The sequence below is a fragment of the Mus pahari genome, chromosome X, assembly GCF_900095145.1.
Source record: "Mus pahari chromosome X, PAHARI_EIJ_v1.1, whole genome shotgun sequence".
NCBI classification, from domain to species: Eukaryota; Metazoa; Chordata; class Mammalia; order Rodentia; family Muridae; genus Mus; species Mus pahari.
In genome coordinates, this window is record NC_034613.1 from 60,174,003 (window position 1) to 60,196,917 (window position 22,915).

Sequence of the window (22,915 nt, forward strand, 5' to 3'; positions counted from 1 at the left end):
GCAAGAGGATTGGATCCAAGTTCATCTATAACTATATATGTATATGTGTGTGTGTTGTTTTTCTGACAAGGCTTCATCTAGCATGAGCTGACCTCAATATATACATGAGGTCAACATGTTTATGAATTTCTCAAATGCTCTTCTGTTGTTGGTTTCTAAGTTTATTCCATTTGTATTTGGGAAACATAAATTTTATGATTTGAATTTATCGCAAAACTTGTGTTATGGCCCAGAATATGGTCTTTTGAGTGCTTTGTGTACTGTAGAACTGAACATGTGCTATGCTATTATTGATTGGAGTGTTCTATTAGGTTGAATTCGTTGGTATCATTTGAACCTTCTGTGTCTTTCCTTACCCTGCCTTTCTCTCCTTTATTGTGGATATCTGTGTCTCATTGAAGGTAAATCTCTTTCCTTTCTGTGTTTTGGAGTTCTAGACATATAAATGTTTGTAATTATTATGTCCTTCTGACCAATTGACTCTGTGGCTAATAGAAAATTACCTTCTTTATTCCTGGTTATAGTCTTTGCTCTGAAAGTCTTTGTTTAATATTATAGATATTATAGCTTTCTCCTAATTAACTTAATATACCTATTTTCAATATTAAAAGTATTCATGTCTTTTTTAGCTTTGTAAATTTGCATACTAAATAATAGGTTTCATTAAGGTGTTTTCATACATACTTATTCTGAGACAGCATCTTATGTCGCCCAGGTTATCCTCAACCATGTAAAAAAGCTGGTCTTGAACTCCTGATCTTTCTACCTCAACCTCTTGAGTGCTGGGATTACAGAGGTATACCACCACATCTGGTTTATACAGCAGTAGAAGTCAAATCTAGAACTTTATTCATGTTAGGCAAGCATCCAAAACCTAACCCTAATTCCAACCTCATCCTCAACTCCAACCCTAACCCATGCTTTGTTCTTATAGACCCTCTTCTATATTGCTCTACTATTCTGCAGTCCCAGTCCTTTTGGTCAGTGCCTTCCCTACCCACAGTAGGCCCCATTCTGCTTCCAGGTCACATATTTACTCTCTTTTCCACTCTCGATCCCCACGACCTCTTTCCCATCTCTTTTATTTTCCCATCTAGTTTCATGTCTATATCTGTAGACACATGAGCCACACAGATTGTGTCTAGGATTTGCATATTTTAGGAAGTATGTGGTATTTGTGTGTTTCTGAATGTGGCTCATTTTACTTAACACTCTCCAGTTGCATTCATTTTCCTATAAATATGATTTCACCTTCTTTATGTTAAATACAGTACCATTGTTTATATGTACTATATTTTCTTTATTCATTCATTTTTGTATGTAAAGTGGGTTTCTTTTGAGCTACATATAGTTGAGATCATGTTTTTGTCTGCAATCTGATAATCCGTGTCTTCTGTTTAGATGATTGGGGTTATTAACATGTTATATTAATATAATTAATTTTAAATTCCTCATCTCATTGTTTTCTTTTGTCTCATTTAGTTCTTGCTTTCTTCTTTATCTTTTTGGTCGTGTTTTAGTTGAAATGAGTACTCTTTTTTTTTTTCTTTCTTTCTTACTACAGTGCTGAGGACCGAACTGAGAGCCTAAATGCTTGTCAGGCAAGCACCCTGCCACCAAGCTCTATCCTTGTTAATTAATTAGTACTTTGTCAGAATGTATTTTATCTCTTCTGTCTGTATAGTTGCCACAATTCTTTTTATTTTATTACTTGCTTTGCATGATTTATGTATGATCTTTTCAAGTAATTTTATACTTTTTTGAGACAGGGTCTCACTGTGTAGTCCTGGCTGGCCTAGAAATTTCTATTTTGACTAGGCTGTCCTTGAACTCACAGAGATCCACCCATGCCTACTTCCCCAGTACCAGGATTGACTGTGTGTGTTACTGCCACTACCACACCCTGCACAGCTTTCTACTTCTTTATGTGTAGCGTAAGAACTGTTCAAGTGTATATTCTCATGTGTCCCCTCCAGCCTTTGTTATTATTATCATCCATTTTATTTGTACATATGCTATAAACCCACTGGATATTGATTTTATTTTTATCTTTTAAGGATAGTACACTGATGGTGGCTTGATATTCTATAGATGCATTTATTAGCACATTCCCTGTCAACGTATCGGGCTCTCTTCATGACCCTCACTGCATCCTCTGATGCAGCCATTGTAGCAAACTTCTAACAACTAGCCAGCCACTTTCCTTCTTCCCTTTTCTTCCCTCCCTCATCTGCTTCTGTGACTTGAGCAAAGGTAATTCTTAATTGAGGATCATCCCTGTGTGTCCATATCATTGTAGATGCATTAATCAGGCTATAGTATAATGATGATTTTTCTGTTTTGAATCTCACATGTCCTCAGCTTCTTATGAGTTGAGACTATGTCTGATTATAGTATACCCAGAACCCCATCAACAGAAGACAGTCGGTATTAAATTATAGAAAAATAAGGAAAGTGCTTTGACAGCTGAATGATCTTACTATCATGACTTATGTCTGTAACTATGTATGTTCTGGTCACTCCAAGATTGCAGGAGGATGGCACTTTATGAAAGCCATAAAGATCCACAATCTTTATTATAGATATGAATCTTTTAACATTCATGGGAATTAAATATGCTGTGAACACTTGATTGATAACAAACAGAAAGTTAACTTTGATAAGGAATTTTTGTTTTGAGGCAGAGTCTCACTATGGCTGTCCTGGAACTCACTCTGTAGAGCAGGCTGGCTTGAACTTACAGAGATCCTCCTGCCTCTGCCTCCCAAGTGCTGGTTAGTTAAGATTAAAGGCATGCACTGCCTTGTCTGGCTGGCAAGAAATTTTAAACAAACCCTCCTCCTGGTGGATAATAACCTAGGGTCTCAGGCACTGAGATATACTCTCAACCTGTGAAAAATACTTTTTTCTACTTCAATGAAAGTGTGCAAGTTTCCTTCAACTGCAAAGCAGTTTCTCTCCAAAAAGACAGTGTTTAACTTTTATAAATTTCAGGTTGCATTTTATAGGATGATAGCCCAATGCCTTTTGAGTACAATTAATATTTTCAGCATTATCAACTTTTCAACCAGGGAACATATTAACTACCTTGAAAAAAATGATGAAATAAACCTCACTATAAGGCATTTTACTTAAAGCATCATTAAGTAGCAAATCAGAGTTTTGAACTATATCAGAAGACTATCCATCTATGTTATTATATAAAGTAATTTTTATAATTCCTTAAAGTTTTAAATTCCTGGAAGACTGGATCATCCATATGTGTTTGGTAACTCATACTGGATGTTACTGAAGCACAAGTCTATAAGAGTCATCCCTACTTTGGTTTTGTTCTTTCAGTGAAAGACGTCATTTATATCTGCCCATTTATGGGAGCAGTGAGTGGGACCCTGACAGTGACAGACTTTAAAATGTACTTCAAAAATGTAGAAAGGGTAAGTTTTTAAATTATGCTTTGTTTTTAAGATCTTATGAACAGTAAAAGAAGAAAATAAAGCCCCCTGAACTCCTATCACAAAGACACTACGGGAAACACTGGTTCTTAATCAAACTTGTTAAAGTTGCATTGAGACTTGGGGGAGAATTAGCACTGTGATTTGGGTACAGACCTCCCGAGCTATACTGTCTCTCAGATGCCAGCTTCTTAACTGCAAAGATAACTGCAATTCATAGTAAACGAACATCTAAGTCTGGAGCAACTTAAAACATGTAAGCTGTTGACTGACTTTGACAGGTGTTTAATTTTCATACCTAGGACCCACATTTTGTCCTTGATGTTCCTCTTGGAGTGATCAGCAGAGTGGAGAAGATTGGTGCACAGAGCCATGGGGATAATTCTTGTGGCATAGAGATTGTGTGCAAGGTAGGCTGCAAACACAAGTGAACACCAACGCGAGGCAGACCATTCTGAACTCTTTCTGACTCATGGCCCTTATAATCTTTGGATCATAGGAATAATTTGTACTGTTTGCAGGGTAAAACCTCCTTCAAATCTTATGTCAGTAAATGTAATCCACTGTAGAATTTGATATCCTCTCTTACAGTCTTCTGATTGAAGTTTTTGGCTATGTTGGAACTTTCTATATTGAACTACTAGGCTCATGTTTTTTTTTTTCTTTTCCCTTCCTTCAAAAAGTTAGATAGGAATGTGTGGAATAATGATGGTCACCAAACAAAATGCCTCAAATGAATATGTTTTATGCCTAGTGACTTTACCTCATATAAGACAGTTTAATAAAAACTAACTTAATGTGCCAGGAGATGTATCCTGTCTGCAGAATTGTCAAGATCTCTTCCAAACTTGGAATTTGCATTTTTGCTTATTCTGTTGCTTTGCTGGAATCTGAGGACATCTCCACCCCTGGTTGGCTCAAGCACACAGTCTAGACTCACTGTTGGCCCTACATGGCAGATGTTTCCCATTCTTAGACAAGTTCTACCTGTGACACCATGGCACACAGCTGCCTAGGAAGGTAAACAGCTGCTGTATAGGGCCTATGGTGAATTGAATAGGTCCATGGTTTTTAAAGCTGTTACTCTCTTGTAACTTCCTCCATACTCACTGAGGGTAGCTTAGAAGCCAGGACCTCATGAATGCTAGACAAGTGATCTAGCACTGAACTCCATCTCTGGCCCCTTTTCATAATTCTTTAGGAGCTTCCCACTCTCAGGCTATAGGAAGTACTCTTGTGTGGAGCTCCCCTCTCCTTATCCTTGTCTGCCATTCCTGCTGGCTTTCCTATATTTGTTCTTATTTGTCATATGCCTATTTCCTCACACTCACTGAAGTCAATAAATCTCAGCCCCTCCCCCTTCTCACATCCCCTTTCCTGGGTACACAGTACACAGGCTACCCCAGCACATTCTAAGCTACATGCTTCATTCATTGCACATACTTTCTCCTGGCTTGGAATGCTTTTCCTCCCCTCTGAGTATTTCTAAACACTCAAAGAGTAAGTTACCACAGTATGTGCATAGCCAGTATGGCTTGAAAAGCAGGCATGTCAGGAAACGATGCTACTGTAGCTCTTTTATGTATTTTATGGTATTTTAAGGTATTTTATGGCTGGCGTGGGTATTTGCTGACAGCTGATTTAAATACTTGGTAGCCTGGAATTATGAAGACCAGGCTCCCAACTCATGCCTGAGAACCTCACAAGGTATGGGGTTTTATTTTTATAGATTTTTGTTTTGCTTGTTTGTTTGTTTGTTTTCACATCATCAGTTTTCACCACGTAGCCTTAGAAGGCCTGAAGCTCACTATGTAGACAAGGCTGGCCTCAAACTCATAGATTGATCTCTGCCTTGGCTTTCTGAATGCTTGGATTAAAGGCATGTACTGCCACACATGGATTATTTTATTATTTTTAATGTATAGGTGTTTTGACTATATGGATATCTGCCTGGTGCCTGTGAAGGCCAGAAGAGGGCATCAGATCAGATCTCCTGCAAATGGAGTTACAGACAGTTGTTGAGCTGCCATGTGGATGCTGGGAATTGAATTTGGATACATCTGAAAGAACAGCCAGTACTCTAAAATACTGAGTCAATTCTTTAGCCTGCATTTTATTTTTTTACAAGATGATTCATAATTCCAAAGTACAAAAGCTTTATATAGTATAATGTCAAGTATTTCTCTCCTGTACTTTACTTCCTATAGACACAGTTACCAATGCCTAATGTAACACTGCACAGATACCTTCTGCATGGAAACATGTGGTGCCACATACCTTTACTACCAACACTTGGGAGATGGGCAGGCAGATCTCTGTGAATTCATGGCTGGCCTGGTCTACATAGCAAGCTCCAGGCCAGCAAAGGTTGTATAGTGAAAAATTATCTCAAAAAGGCAGGGTAGAGGGTGGAGGGAAGGCAAGGATAGCGTGTATATGTGGTTCTGCACCATTTTCCCCCTGTGACTGTGTATCTTTGTATTCCTTTTGACCAGTGCATATAGAGCTGCAGTTTCTTTCCAGTAGGTCTTCAGATTTCCTGTATATAGCTATAGCCATGGCCCCTATAAGCATTTGGCTTGTTACTATTCTTTTGCTGTTATAAATACCATAATAAGTTTACTTCCCAAGCTGCTGTTTCTTTGTTCGTGGTTCTATTTATTTTCAAATTTCATTTGATGCTAAGGAAGAGTGTTTTACACACACACACACACACACACACACACACCTTGGTTAGTTAATAAGAACATAGATTTATTAGGAGACAATGCTTAAAGTGCTGCCACAGAAAGAAATCACACTATTAAGAGCTAGACTTGATGCAATAGTTTCTGCTAACTTGTGCTTGCTTGGGCATTTGGCCATAAGCTTGCATTGAGATAAGAGAGAACATTTTTAAAAATTGATATTAAGAAATAGCATTCTATTGATACAAGGGCTTGCTGAGAGCTACAGTCTCCACATGATACAGACTACTTTCAGTGAATACATAGAGGAAAGCATCTGCAAAATTTCTTTTTCATGGACAAAGTAAATTCTGTAGCTGGCTCATTCAGCAGCTTAACCTGAACAGTAAATTCCATGCACACCTTTGGCTGGTAAGTGCACAGAATGTGGTTGCACATCTTTTGTATGCAAACATTATTTTTAATTATTCTGTTGGCTCTCTTCCCTGACATATACAGTCCCTTTATTCCAGTTTTCTTAATTTTTAAAATCTCATCGGAAGTATTTTTGTTAACTTGTCTTCTGTTAGTTAAAAAAACGGTAGCGTACAAAATGAGGGATAAATAAAAGTCTTTTCTGTACTTATGTTAGGGCATCTGGCTAACAAGTGCTTCATTCCATGTTGAATAACTGAGTTTTGTTCATTGTTTACTAGGATATGAGGAACCTGAGACTTGCATATAAGCAGGAAGAACAGCGAAAACTTGGGATATTTGAAAACCTCAACAAGCATGCTTTTCCGCTTTCCAATGGGCAGGTAAGTACAACAAAGTGGACCTTTCCTGCATATATCTGTGAGTGTCCAACAATTCCATATTTACATATTTCTTTGGAGTTTTCTTTACCTCTTTTCTGTGATATAACTAAATTCAAATGTTTGAATTTTATCTCTTCTGTATAATGATTAAGAAAAGCTTTTAGCAAGGTAGTGGTGGTGCATGTCTTTAATCTCAGCACATGCGAGGCAGAGGCAGGCAGCTCTCTATGAATTTAAGGCCATCTTGGTCTGTAGAGTGAGTTCCAGGACAGCCAGAGCTACATGGACAGACCCTGTCTAGAAAAACAAATGAAAGAAAGAAAGAAAGAAAGAAAGAAAGAAAGAAAGAAAGAAAGAAAGAAAGAAAGAAAGAAAGAAAGAAAGAAAGAAAGAAAGAGGCTTCTAACTTATTACTTTAAAATGTGCAGATTAAAATAGGGGTTCTAACGTGTTCAACTGAAAACAGAATGAACAAAGGTTTGCTATCTGTTATATGATAATAAATACTGATATACATTTTGTGGATTTTGTATACAGGTGTTATTTGCATTCAACTATAAAGAAAAGTTTCCAGTTAATGGCTGGAAAGTTTATGATCCAGTGTCTGAATATAAGAGACAGGTACAGTATGCCACTTGTCAAATGGACTATGATAGCTTGTACTAAAAGGTTAGATATGTAATAGTGGAGATGAAGCTGTGCAACAAAGTGTACATAGCCTTAGCTTTCACACTTGTTGGTTCCCGATTTCCTGGGTGTCCTCTTCTGCTGTGCCAGCCTTTGACTCCATCGTTGTCATCATTTTCCAGAGGAATTAGTAGGATGTGTGCACAAAGATTTGAAACTCAGATTTCTGAAGAACAAACCTCCCTCCCTCCCTCCCTCCCTCCCTTACTCCTTCCCTCCTCCCTCCCTCCCTCCCTCATTCATCTTCCTCCTTCCTGCCTTTATGCTATTTTCTTATATGCCTTTTTTTTTTACCTTGTCTGTCTTCTTTCCTTTCTCCTTCTCCACTCTGACTCCCAGGATTATTCACATACTAGGCAAGTACTCTCTTACTAAGCCATACCCCTGTCTGCTTCCAGATGTTTATATTATAGGTCTCATGAAGAATTGATGAATAAGACTCCAGACTGCCATTAATTTGATTTGAGGCACTATTAGTTAAATAACAATAAACAAGTTATAAATTAATAAACATGATTCATACTTTGTGTTTTATCAAAGTAGAGATGAGTGTTTCCCCTTCTTCTTCCTTCTCTAATATCCTACAGGGCTTGCCAAATGAGAGTTGGAAATTATCCAAAATAAACAGTAATTATGAATTCTGTGATACCTATCCTGCCATCATTGTTGTGCCAACTAGTGTGAAAGATGATGACCTTTCAAAAGTGGCAGCCTTTCGAGCGAAAGGCAGAGTCCCTGTGAGTAATAAACTTTGTCATTTAGACAGGAACAATCACAACATTGGATCTAATAACAAAATAGAAGGTAGAAAAATCAGCTTATAAACCTGACTATATCTTTGATTCTTAAGAAATACCTCACTATATAAGCACTCATTTGATCTGTCTCTTATATGTGTCCTATTTCTAAATGCAAAGGTTCCTCAAGGTTTGCCCTCAGGGTACAGCCAAGAGGAATAGAGGAATGACAAGAGTGAATGTGCTGGTGCACTACACCTCATTGGTTGCACTATTCACTCTGGAGAAGATACATTCTTTCTTCCCACTCTGTGGATTTTCGTAGCTACATGAGAATAAAATAATTGTGCCCAGAAGGAAGGAATGACTTTTGCTTAGAGTTTACATCTGAATTATTTTGTGTCCTTGGACCACTGTAGAAAAATGGGAGATCTAGTGATAGAGTTATAGATTTGTTTTTAATAAGAGACCTCACCCTGCTATTTATGTTATTATAAAGATATAATTTTTATATTAGAAAGACATGAATGTAGCCAGTCAAATAGAAATGGGACTAGATTTTAGTAATAGTTTGACTTAAGTTTTATTTTACTTAGAGTGATAGAATTTCAAGGGAAGAAAGGGATTTTTAGAGTATCTAGTCAAATTCTTTCAGCATGACCAACACATTAAGTCTCTTAGTCACTCCAGTACTAGGACTAGCTTACACACTCATAACCGAGGAAACTCTTGAGGAGAGATTGTTCTTTTTACCAATTAATTAGATAATATATTGTATTAGGAATGATATCTATCAGCAGGTATTTATTACTTGTTGCTTTAAAACATTAGGTGTTGTCATGGATTCACCCAGAAAGTCAGGCAACAATTACACGTTGCAGCCAGCCACTAGTGGGTCCCAATGATAAACGCTGCAAAGAAGATGAAAAATACCTGCAGACAATAATGGATGCTAATGCACAGTCACATAAACTTACTATCTTTGATGCCCGACAAAACAGTGTCGCTGATACCAACAAGGTACATGTTTAATAGCCTTGTAGAAAATTTGGGGTTGTTTGCTTGCTTGCTTGCTTGCTTCATTGTTTGTTTTTACATGCTTTCTATAAGTCTTCATAGTTTTAGAACAGGCCATTGAATTCCTTGTCATGTGAATATTGAGTTTCTTTGATATAATGTGTGGCTATCTCTCCCTGTTTAATATTCTGTGGACAATGTTTGCCATCCCACATTGGCTGGAATCTTGCCTTTTTCATTAATTCTCCACAGTTTAGTCTGATGGCTCAATTAAGCAAATTCCTAGAAAGAGAACTACATAAATGAATGTTTATTTTAGTGAAATAACCACATGCCCTTGGAAGTCCCTCTAATAAATTTACTGATAATTTAACCAATTCATATATTTTAAAATATATTTTATGTATTACTTTCATATATTGTTAGAATACACTTAGTTATATGAAACTGCAGAAATATAAAGTTTGCAGTCATCATTAATGACCTCTTGGCTTTCATCAACCCCCATGTTGTTCTCTCTATTCAGCCAAACCCTCTTGCTCTCTTTCATTGGTTCCACTTTCTTTTCTAAACTTCAAATGGTAGTGTTACTTGAACTTGGTTTGGGGTCCCCTTTACGTTCTACAACAATCTCCCAAGGTCATCTACTCTGAGGCAGGACTTTAAACAATGTTTCTATCCTGAGTTACACATGGAAGTATCTCCAGCCCTGTACCCTCCTGAAGGTAGCCCAAATCCCCATCCTATTTTATGTTTGACATCTCTACTTAGCTGTCTCCAAGGTCACGAAACCTCAGTGAACTCCAGTCCACCTAAGAGAGACCTTTGGCTTAGACTTGGATATTCTTGAGTTTTGCTGCACCAGTTATTTAACCTGCCCCACAAGGTGAGAGATGATTGTAGTGCTTTGTGCCAGCATCTGTGTGATGATTAGAACTAAGTGAGAATAGTACCTGTGAAGGCCTCTGCACCCCCAGTACTCCATGCATAAAGCTACCGAGTCAGCCCTTTCTGTGGTCAGGAATGTTACCCAGGATTCTTACTTGAAGTCTAAGTTATGGTATTGGTTACTAATATGGGAGAAGAATGGAGCAGGGAGGATAGTGGTTTCCTGAGGCTGCCCTTTAAACTATCACAAATCCAAAAAACCTCATAAAGTTGTTCTCTTTCTAAAGGTTCCAAGAGAGAGTCTACTTTTTATCACCTCTAGAGTCTCATGGCCAAGCCAGCCCTCCTTAGCTTGTAGCCACACCCTGCAATTTACTTCAATTTCACTTGGCTTCCTCACGCTGGGTGTGCTTCTATGTTTCTTCCTCCTTCTTCTAAGGATATTGTAATGACCTTCTGGTCCCTCTTGATTTAATCCAGGATTATCCCTGCAGTTTATGGTCTTTAATCACATTTTCATAGATTTTGTTTTGTTTTTCAAATAAGGTTGCATTCACAATTGGTAGGGGTTTATTGCAAATATCTTCAGTGAGGGCTACTTTTCATTTTATTTTACAAAGGTATCCTTCATCAGGCAGCTGCCTCCACTCCTCCTGACTGCTGGATTATTGCCAGTCTATTTCTCTGAATCCTTTCTGTTACCACTGTACTGCTACTCCAAGAACTTAAAAAGCATAAGAAAACTATATAGAAAAGACAGACATATAAAGACAGAAGAAAGATCTTCCTTTTAATTACTTTATTAGTTTAAAATAAATATTTGTCATTCTTTTAATGGACTAAAGTTGTATGTGGTTGTGGTGTATGTGATGTTTTGAAGTATATATACATTGTAGAGTGGCTAAATTAAGGTAGCAAACATGCATAACCTCATAGACATTTTTTTGAAGTGAAGAAACTTCAAATCTATTCTTAGCAGTTTGAATTATACAATGTAATATTATTCTCAATAGTCACCATGTTGTACAGACTGATCAAAGAACATACTTTGCACATACTGCACACACGAATCCTTTATCTCTCACATATCATCTCCTGTAGGATAATTTATTTAGTTCCTCAGCCCATCTCAAGGTCACCACAGGATCTTTGCTGTGCTCACATAGCTAGCCACTTCCCTTCTCAGCTCCTGAAACTTAAGAACCTGAGTTCCCCAGCTAGCTGCTTCAAGCCAAGGCATATGCTGATTTCTGTTTCTCAGCAGGCATAGCTGTGGCCCTACCTCTACTGCTCAGATTGCAGACTCAGGCACCTATTTTGCCCATATCATCAGTTTCTCTCAAGAACTCTGGTTGGCCCTGATAGATAAGGTCTGTCTAACAAATTTTTGTTTTCTAGAACTGTCTAAACCTCACACCCTGCTCCTTCCTAAGTATCAGTGGGTTTCCTTTCTCATTGTCTTTCCTTTTTGTCTTGAGACCCACAGATGACTGATCCCTGTGTTCTGTTATAGAATTGATATGTAGTATTCTTTAACTCTATAGCCTTGGTTTAATTAATGAGCCTTTGTCTTCTGTGCATTGTTATAATCAGCTTGTAAACAGAAAATTGACTTTATGTTCCCCAGGTTTATTCCAATTCTTAGTGCATGCATGCTGCCTCTGTGCTGAAATGCTACATAGCTATGAGATTCCGGCTCATCCCCTCACAGAGTTTCCTCCCATTGGCTACTGGCTCTGAGGAACTGATTTTTGTGCTTAGCTTATAGCTTAACACAAAGTAGGTGCCCAAATAAAGTCATCACTGCCTTGAAATCCACTTTATCTCTCCTGTGTACCTTTCTCAGTGCTGCTGGGTGGTGTGGTGGTCCTCTACATTTCTCCAACCAGCTCCTGATTCTCCACAAAGGCCATTTCAACCCATTTTGTGACAATTCAAGTATATAGTCCTGCCCAGCCCCTCACTTTGAAAAACTGACTGCTTCTTCATAGAGGACAAGCTATATCTGATCTGACAGGAACTGCCTTCCCTTGCTGCATCTTGTTAAGGTAGAAGAGGTGGCTTTCTCCCTGAGCCTTGTCTTCCTTCCCTGGCCTCTCCTGTCTACCCAGGGACTTTAGTCCTTCATATTATCCTTGCTTTCCCTTCCCTCTCCTCTTCTGCCCTCTCCCTGTTTGTGACCCCTAGGGTTCTCTTCTACTGTCTCTCCTTTCTGCTCTCTTTCTCTCCTTCCTCTCCTTTGTTTTCCTTAAATATTGGTCTTCTTTAGACTTCTGGCCTACTATTCTGTCCGTACATTACACATTGTTCTAGAATCCCTTGTCATCCATTCATATGACAAATATTCCACATTGGTATTCACATTTCACACTTTTTCTGAGTTCCAGACCTTTGTATCCTCTACCTTGGCCTAGAAATGACACCAGTCAAGTTTTTTTTGTTTTGTTTTTTTTTGTTTTTTTGTTTTTTTTTTTTTTTTTTTTTGTTTTTCGAGATAGGGTTTCTCGGTGTAGCCTTGGCTGTCCTGGAACTCACTCTGTAGACCAGGCTGGCCTCGAACTCAGAAATCTGCCTGCCTCTGCCTCCCAAGTGCTGGGATTAAAGGCGTGTGCCACCACGCCCAGCTCCAGCCAAGTCTTACCACAAAGTCATTTGGTCCTCACTGAAGTTGAAACCAATCTTCCCCATAGAATATATTCTTTCACCAATAGACTCTTAATAAATGATGCCAACACCTCATGTAACCCAGCAGAGAATCATAGGTATCACTTGTCCTGTTTATTCCTACAGTTCCAAATTACTACTGTGTGTTGCCTCTTAAATAGCTCAAATCATATGTCCATCTGTGCCCTAGCTCCTTCAACCGGATGATTGCATCTCTGTGCTTAATCTACCCACAGAATGTCTCACCCTCGTAGGCCCTTCCCAGTATAGCTGTTCCTTTACAGTCTGATCCCTTTACTCATATCATCTAGTCTCTGCATGCTCTCTGGCTTCATTTATCATTCTTACCAATGACCTGGTATAATTTGCGTAGACTTTATCTTCATTTCAGGAAGCCATGTCCTTGCCCATCTCTGTGTCCTATTTGTCTTGGCTATTCTTGTCTGTACCCTAATTTATACCTTCTTTGCTTTTGGCTGTCCAGGTATCTGGCACCGCCTGTGCTATCCTAGAGCACATGACCCTCAGCCCTGTGCTGCTCTTGATCTTGTTCTCTTCTTCCTACCTCAGCAAACTTGGAGAGCCTAAAGGACCAAAGTCTACTTATTCATCATTGTCCCAGTACTGAGGTAGAGCAGGACATTTATTTGTATACACTGGATAGTTAGTTTCAGACTAAATTAATAGTGTGCCTTTGTGTTACAAATGTTTACTTCTTTACCAAGATAAAATTCAGATAACATAAAGCTCCTTAGTTTATACTTCAGGGACTTCCAATATATTCACGATACTGCAAAAGTAGCTCTACTGTCCCAATCCATCAGCCCATATGGAACTCTGTATCCATTCCCCTTGCCCAGCTTCTGGCACCAATTAATATGCTTTTATTTGTACAGATTCCCCTCAGTTGGATACTTCATAAAAATGGAATCATATATTTAAGAGCTCTTTTGTGCTTGTCTTCTTTCACTCATTTTAAAAGTTAATCTATTTTGTAGCATCTGTACTTCATTCCTTTCTCTGGATGAATAATATTCTATTGTATTGAAAGACAAGATTCTATTTGCTCATCTATCTATTTATGGACATTTAAATTATTTCTCCCTATTGGCTATTGTGATACAGCTCTTCTACTCATGGGTATATATGCCGAAGAATTCAGAACAGGTACTTAAATAAAACTTGCTCACAAATGTTCATAGTGGCTGGGTGATATGGGAATTCTTTCACCAGTTATAACTTCCACCAATTGTAACTTTTGAGGATCTGTCAGATTGTCTTCCACAGAAGCTGTAGCTTTTCACTCTGAACTCTCATCTAAATGTGTAAAGTGTAAGCTATAGCTCCAGACCAGGTTTTATTATAAGATCACCCACTCCCTTTTTGTTATATTTATTTTCTCTTATTAAATGACTAAGATACATTTTGTGAATTCAGAACTCCAAATTGTTTTATTATGTAGAAATGTTGTGATAGTATGACATTTTCTAGGTAAATAAATGGCCCTAGCAGAAGGAACCTTGTGCAAAAAGTCACTTGGTACTGATTTAAAAACCATAGTTGGTGAAAGAGGATTATTAAGGCTTAAATTGTGTCCTCAATAAAACGACCTGTTGAAGTCCTGACTCTTAGTGCTTATGAGTATATTTTGAAAGAATCCTTATAAATGTAATCAAGTTAGACCAAAGTCATATTAGATTAGGATGGACCTTAATTCAGCATGACAAACACATTTTTATTAATTTATTTGTATGCACATGTGCATGCTTTTGTGTACAGGCCAGAGAACAACCTTACAGGATTTGCTTCTCTCCAATATCAATTCTTGGTATCAATCAAACTCAGGTTGTCAGGCTTGGTGGCAAGTGCCTTCTCCACTAAGCCATTTTACTGGACCAGCATGTACTTTTATAAGGAAAGCAGAGACAGAGGCAGAGACAAAGGGGAAATCAACTGCAAACATAGAAATAGAGATTAAAGTGTTGAGTATATAAACCTAGACTGCCTATGGGTACTAGGAACAAAGAGCCAAAGAACAATATTCTCTGTGGTTGTTGATATTGTTCGTTAACTGATGGGATTTAGAATCCTATAGGTACAACCCTAGGCATGACTTTGGGGATGTTTTTAGAGAGGTTCAACTTAGAAGGAAAGACTCACCATAAAAAGCAGTGTCACCTTTCACATCTGTCACTACTCTTCCTCTGCTGTAATGGACTGTGTCCTCTTAGACTATGAGCCACTTTCTTTCCTTAAGTTACTTTTGCCAGATATTTTATCACAGCAATGAGAAAAGTAAGTCTTGTAGAGACTTCTAAGGAACTCTGACCCTCTGGCACCAATATTTCAGCCTCCTGGACTTGAGATATGGTGATGGTGGTGCACTGCAATGAGATGGTGTATTTTTGCTGGTTTGTGCTGACAGTTCGTGGTACCCCTGTTGTGTTCTGGCAGTTCTAGGGCAACCATACAGTATACAGAAATTTATTAACAAAGGGTTTGATGCATCTTTAGTGGTCTATGTCTGGTTACAGTAGAAACAGTACAAAAATTAATTCAAGACATAATGTATATCTTTTGTTTTTTTATAGGCCAAGGGTGGTGGATATGAAAGTGAAAGTGCTTACCCTAATGCCGAACTCATATTCTTGGAGATCCACAATATTCATGTGATGAGGGAGTCACTTCGTAAATTAAAGGAGATTGTATACCCTTCAATTGATGAATCACATTGGCTATCCAATGTGGATGGGACACATTGGCTGGAATATATACGGGTAGACAAGTTCAATCTTTATCTACTTTCTAATTCAGACATCTAACCATCTGCCATAAATATTTCTAGTTATAAGTGTTTTCAGCATTACATATTAATGCATCTTGACTCTGTAGGAAACCTTTTGGACAATTTTTCTGGAAACAGACTCTAGTCTTTGTGGAGGGCTTTTCTGACAAAAATTCACAATGTTTTAATTACAAATCAATAAATAAATAACTTTAAGATAGGGTCATGTAGCCCATGCTAGCCCACAAATTTGCTGTTTAGCTGAAGTTCTTTTGATCTTCTAATACTTCTGACTCCACCTTCCTATGCTAGGTTTTCTAAAAAGTTATGTTTTTTTTTAAGCTGTGGTTTCATTTTAAATTATATGCATATGTGGAGATTGGTATATACACATATGAATGACTATGCCTGCAGAAGTCAGAAGATTGTATTGGATCCCCTGAAGGTGGAGGAGCTACAGGTAGTTGTGAGCTGCCTGACTTAAGAGCCCAGAACCAAACACTACACAAACAGTATATGCACTCTCAACTGCTGTGCCATCTTTCCAGCCCCAAGTCTCTTTGTTTTTAATGACTGGGTATTTCTGTGTAGCTTGGACTGCCTTTGAATTCACCACCTAACCCAGACTGGCCTGAAGTTGCCTCCCCAGTGCTGGGATTACAGTTGTGCAATATACGTAGTTAGGTTTTTAACAGAACTTTTGACCCTCCAATAAATGACCCCATATATTTATATTATTTTTATAATTAAAAACATGATGCTAACACTTCCTAGTGATTCTTAATTAACTTTGTGTTTGTTGTTATGTTTTGTTTTGTTTGGGATACTGGGACTGGAACTTATGAACTTATTGAAATAGAGTCTCAGTCCTAGATAGCATTCTTGTATGGCTTATTGGCCAGAACATCCCAACTTTTGTACAGAATTATCTTATGCAGCAGTTAAACACTTAATGTAGCTTTATCTGTTTTATCCTCTTTTCTGAAGGTTCTCCTTGCTGGGGCAGTGAGAATTGCTGACAAAATAGAGTCTGGGAAAACGTCTGTGGTCATCCATTGCAGTGATGGGTGGGATCGGACATCTCAGCTCACATCTCTGGCAATGCTGATGTTGGACAGTTATTACCGGACAATTAAAGGATTTGAGGCTCTCATAGAAAAGGAGTGGATAAGCTTTGGACACAGGTTTGCCCTGGTATGTTTGTCTGGCTTATGTGTAACTGTTTTATTATTTCACATATATGTGCTTGGCATTTGGTAACATCTATTTACATGCATGAGCAACCTCTTTTCTCTGCACCAGAGTTGAGGCCATGTGAAACTCCTGCTTTGAACTTAATAATGAGCTTATAGAGTGAAACACTGTTTTGTACTGACTATCAACATCTTTCTATGACTCTCCTTTCGTGTCATATTTTACCTATGAGGTAATTTTCTAAGAACTTTTGTCTATAAAAAGGCCAGAGAAAAGAAATAAAGTTGTTGGCTTGAGGGGGCTGAGCCCCATCCATCTATCCATCCAAATGTAGATATGTATATGTCTGTCTGTCTATATATACATGTCCGTAGGTATATGTGTAAATATGCATGAACACTTGTGAAATAGATGAGACAGGTAGTAGGGCCCAACCAGAATGTGTGTGTGTGTGTGTGTGTGTTGCCTGTATAAAAGATTTAAATTCTTTTCCTTTCTTCTCTCTCTAGTTCACAAAGAGTTAATGAGTCTAAGGCTCTTGCCCAGTCAGTTAGAGGCTCCCCTACAAGAGAGAAAGGAACTCTAACAATTAATCCTTTATTTAATGCCCTGCTGCTCCCAGCAGGAATTAATTACCAAATGTATATCTATCTGTCTATAACTATGTACACTTACAAGTTAAAATAGTTCAGAGTTTCTCACTGGGCATTCTTGCCAGCTCCAGATAATTAAGTTTGTTCTGTCAGTAGTATTTACTCTGGAATCACTGTCAAGGAGACCTGTCTGCTATCACCATGATCCTAATCACCAGTGCTGCTCCTCCATTCACTGCCTTCCCCAGGAAACCCTGTGATGCCAGGAAGGTCACTGACATATAAACCTTCAAGACATTGCAGTGAATGGAATAAGTAAGACACAAAATATTAAATATTGTTATGTTTTCCATTTACACAAAGTAGCTAGAATAGTACAAAGTAGTATGCTTCTTGGCATGAATTATGGGGTATAGGGTAGCCATTTACTATTTAATAGGAACAGAGTTTCAATTTGAGAAGATGAACATTCTAGAATAGATGATACTAATTATTAGAAAAAGTATGTAATTTCATTGAACTGTACAGTTAAGAATTGTTTTAACCTTTGGTAACTTTTATGTTGCATATTTTTATCATAATTAAAAATGTAAAAGAAGAAGGACTGGAAATGTTGCAGCTCAATCATTTGTAACTACAGGTATAGGGAATGCAACAGCCTCTGGCCTTACACACATAATGCACATAAATAATAATAGACAAATTTCTAAAATAAGATAAAACAGTCACCCAAAACAAAAAACCTAAACACCCACCTTACCAAATGAAAATAAGGTAATATACTCTAAGAAGTTTTGTATAGAGGTAGGGTGGCACTCGTTGACACAGGGTTTCACTATGTAGCCCTGACTGGCCTGTAGACTAGGTGAGGCTCAAACTAACAAATATCTACCTGCCTCTTCCTTGCTGGTTCACTGATTAAAGGCATGGCATCTCTGAGATTCTTTTTAAAAATAATTTTTTCTTTTAAATGTCTATACATTTACACAATGTGTTTTGACTTATCCCTTACTCTCTACATCCCTCCAATTCCTCCTGGGACCCACTACTCTGGCTGATAGATACTAACATTACTTGTTCATTTCCTTGTTTTTATATCTTTCCAGGTGGCAGTGATTATTTTCTTCTAAGCTCTCTATGTGGAGATTGAATAATCTGTTTCATAATCATTTCTTTCTTAACCCTTTGCTCATTTGGGAGCTTCTTTTAGAATGCTCATGATATAGATGTCTTTTTATCATTAAACTTCTAATGCCTCTGGAAAATCTCTTTTAAGGTTACAGGAAGGTGCCACCATACCCACCTTTTACATGGGTGCTGGGGTGAGCCATTTACTTAGCCTGCTTCCTGACATATGTCCTACTTTGTGAATTACTAATTAATCATTCTACACTGATACTATTTGCTTGACATAGTAGTGGCCCTTGGTACCATCATTTGAACTAAAAAGTTTGCTGGTCAGTTCTTCATCTTTCTTGGTGTCAACTATATTAAAGAAATATTATAAAATCACCACCATGTAAATATAGAGTAAACTAAAAATCTGCTTTCTAAAAAAGTGAAATCCACTTAGTTTAGTGAGCTCTTATTTTGAATTATATAGTCATTTATTTTTAAGTCATACAAAGTAGTGCATTTTCTTTGACCTTTTAATATTACATGTCATTATGCTCTAATGTTCTAATTCACCCTTGTTATAAACATTTTGAGTGCCCACATGAGCAGGAATTCTCTTAGGCAGACAAGACATGACTGGGCAATGTAAGTGACTTTTGAGAGGATCATAGCATGCATATGTGTGTGTTTGCTTCTTTTCAGAGAGTGGGCCATGGTGATGACAACCATGCAGATGCTGACCGATCACCTATATTTCTTCAGTTTATTGATTGTGTTTGGCAGATGACAAGACAGGTAAGAGATTCAAGTATATTTCTCATCTATTATAGTCTTTGATTCAAATATATCTCATAGATGAAAATTAAATTTCCATTGCTGCTTCATTCAAAATGTGAATATGTGTTAAATATGCCCCCTTCTATTTCTCAGTACTGTTTGATTCTCATTCACTCAAAGATGTGAACAGAAAATAAGAAACAGTTTTCTTCTGCCAGTGGTTTTGGTCAATCCTCTTATCTATAGTTAATTCTGCTTCTACTTTCCACCTTTTGTCAGTCCCCTGCTGAGCGCTTACTCCAAGATTTCCTTCCATATTAGAACTGCTAGTAAGCAAGCCAGTCCAGGGCATCTGAGAATGTTCTCTCTAAGAGCCAATAACATAGAGGAAGGTCATAACATTTTTGTCCTTAGCTGTTCTTTTAGTTTCCTAACTCCATTGAGGAGGGCTCTAATAAGCAAGAGAACTTGCAGGCATCTTCCTTCCCCGAGTTAGTGAGGCTCTGCAGTTACATTTTGAATAAAGCCCACTCACATTTTCCCCTAGTCTTTAACATCCATGTCTGAGTTTGGAGTCCTTAGGGTATGAGACTGTGCCAGGAACATGAACTTGGAATGAGAAAGAATGAGGGAGGAGGCCAGAGAGCAGTTTTTCCCATTATCTGCTGTTCAGCCTAGCTTTAGTGAGAGTAAGTTGGAGACTGAGAACCAAGGCTTGGAAGCTATCTTTCTTGTGTATCTGTGAGAAGCTCCTGGCCCCCTCCAGGGAATCTTCCAAATGCCTTGATATTTATGATTGATGCTTCTAAAAGCCTTTTCAAACTTCCCAGAGGACATGTATCTCCTCTCTGTGGAAAGCTGTAGATTACCATCCTTGTTTGCTCACTCTGGGTTACTATTCCTGATGGACATGTGTTGGAATAAGAAAATGACAAGAACAAGTGTGCTGACTCTGATGTCCTCCCCATCTCAGTATAGACTACTTCTCAGCAGCATGCCCTGGGAACCTTGTAGCCATATCAGCTCTAGACCTACAACACAAGTGCTGGTGCTCAAGAGCCCAACACTGGGGCTCCCAAGCACTCTAGGTACTTCTGATGTTTGAAAGCACAATGCTAGACCAGCCCATCTGAAACTTGAACCAGCATATGAATCCTCTGAGGTTCATTTTGAAATACAAGAACATGAGTCAGTAGTTTGCAGAGCTGCCTTTTTGATGCTATGGGTTCACAGGCTGGCAAGGACAGTGGTTCTCAACCTTTCTTGTGTTCCAACTCCAGCACAGTTCCTCATGTGGTGACCCCCAACCATAACATTATTTTTACTGCTACCTCATTCCTGTAAATTTGCTACTTTTACAGATCATAATGTAAATATTTTTTGGAGTTACAGATTTGCCAAAGTGGTTACATTCCAACCCACAAGTGGTGAACCTCTGGTCCAGAGAATAAAGACCTACTTTTAAAAGAGAATCAAGGGGAGGTGGTTTGGAATAGATCTTGAAGGCCATGGCTTAGAATAGACTCCTTTACATTTAGCATCAGAAAGCTGACCAGGGACTTATGCTAACTGATTTCCATGTCAGAGAGTGGTAACAATAGGCAGTCTGAGGGGAGCACTCCCAAGTGAAAGGCAACAGGAAAGACAAGCAGAGAAGGCCTAGAGGCTGGCTGGAAGTCCTTTTCTTCATTGTACCCTACTAATAACAGAACTGAGTGCTTGTTACATTCTGATCAAGAAAAGAAATCATGAAACACATTTTAGAAAAATTATCTTGAAAATTAAGTGCAAAAAAATTGGTAACCATCTTATTGACATGAACTAGCTCATTTTACTCAAATGCTTCTGAACATGCACACTGCATACACATATGTGTCTTTCTCTTCAAATTAATTTCCATTCCTCATACTGATTAGTGTTGTTTTTTTTTTTACCTCTAGTCTGTTTTTTTGTACTGCTTACTGGTTTTTAAGAAAGAAAATAGGGATTTGAATGGAATAGTTTAGGGGCCTTTTACAACTCTGATTCTGTTCATTAAACACATATAAAATTTTCCTCAAAATAACATTAGTACCTGAGAAGAAGAGATTAGTGGTAAGTCTTTGGCTGTAAGTTAATAAATTAATTTTATATATAACAAATTAGTAAAATATATATCCATGTAATACAATTTGCTTATTTTTCATTTGCCTACTGCTAAATCGAGTTTAATCAGTATAAAGTCAGAAAAAAATCTCAGAATACAATGAGCTGTTTCATGTATAGACAATGCTACTTTATACAGAGACAAACTGTGACGAAAGGAACTAGAAAAAAGGCTTGAAGCAATCATTAGCATCTTAGAAACATTTTATAGCATCTGTAGTTTTAAGGAACATTACCTTTGATACTTCTGCTCCTCAAGCAGTACAGAATCTCAGTGTACATTAATGATGTATTTTTGAGACTACATTTTAGGTAATTTATATAGTCTGAATAAAGACAAGAAAGCAAACTATAGCCTGTAGAAACTTTATATTCTGTTTGCAATTCCCTGGCACCTACACTATCCCTGCTAAACTGCTTCCTAAATTAAATTTACTATAACAGTGTTCTTTTGAGCAATTGTCATCTTGACACAGCTACCCAGTAGGAGCATTTGGAACTTGGGTTTCTAGTTTTCAGGAGCACTGTGGGGCTTGAACTGAGCCTTTGCCTATTTTGACCTCTCACACCTAGCATCCAGTTGGCCACACCAAAGCTTGTAGTTATTGGTACTAGAGTACACCCACCCAAACTTTGAAATAGACTCATAGAATAGGTATAAATATTCAATGTCTCATTCTTCTCAGGCTGATACCCTACTTATTAGCCTGACAATAGTAAAGCAAATGTCAGTGATCCTGCTTGTCACACAGATGTCAAGATTAGACATGATAGCATGCAAGCATCTTTCTGACTAGATAAAAGTATTTGTTTTAGCAGTGCTCAGGATTGAATCTGGAACCTTGCACATTTTAGGCAAGTGTTTCAAAACTGAACTATATGCTCCCTGCCCAAGAATCAGTCTTTAGTGTAAACTGACTTGTACTTCTGTTTATTTGCTTTTGATCCAGTTTCCTTTGCTTCATTTAGCAGAGTGTATTCAGTATTTTAAATTCGAACTTTAGCACATGGCAGTCACTCAGTACAGGCCTGCTGCTGAGATCATTATTATTTCCAGATGTCTCATGACTGCTAAATGGCTGTTACTGGCTGTAACCTGTTGGCAGTGCTAATAATCTTCATAGAAATTCTGAAAAACCACATTATGCATTGCCTAAAACAATTGAGGTGACCATGTGGTTTTTATTCTTTAATCTCTTAATATGATTAATTATAGTAATTGATTTCTTTGTAACATTGATTTTTTTTACTGTTAAACCAGCCTTGCATTCTTATAGAATGAACCACACTTTATCATGTAATATTACCCTTTTTATATACTGCTAGACTCCGTTTGTTTACAAACTGGTAATAATTTAGAAGTATGAGCTCAAGGG

General features: G+C 37.9%; 1 protein-coding gene across 6 annotated transcripts in view; it reads left to right on the plus strand.

Annotated features, from left to right (window-relative positions):
* Mtmr1 (myotubularin related protein 1) overlaps window positions 1-22,915 on the plus strand; it is a 52,916-nt gene that overhangs the window by 20,866 nt on the left and 9,135 nt on the right. For all 6 annotated transcript variants that reach the window (XM_021187732.2, XM_021187737.2, XM_021187733.2 and 3 more), the window contains 9 exons: window positions 3,340-3,434; window positions 3,755-3,862; window positions 6,835-6,936; window positions 7,474-7,557; window positions 8,211-8,360; window positions 9,192-9,380; window positions 15,521-15,706; window positions 16,702-16,908; window positions 19,320-19,412. In XM_021187732.2, the coding sequence (XP_021043391.1) occupies window positions 3,340-3,434; window positions 3,755-3,862; window positions 6,835-6,936; window positions 7,474-7,557; window positions 8,211-8,360; window positions 9,192-9,380; window positions 15,521-15,706; window positions 16,702-16,908; window positions 19,320-19,412 (1,214 nt within the window). The remainder of the gene's footprint in view (window positions 1-3,339; window positions 3,435-3,754; window positions 3,863-6,834; window positions 6,937-7,473; window positions 7,558-8,210; window positions 8,361-9,191; window positions 9,381-15,520; window positions 15,707-16,701; window positions 16,909-19,319; window positions 19,413-22,915) is intronic.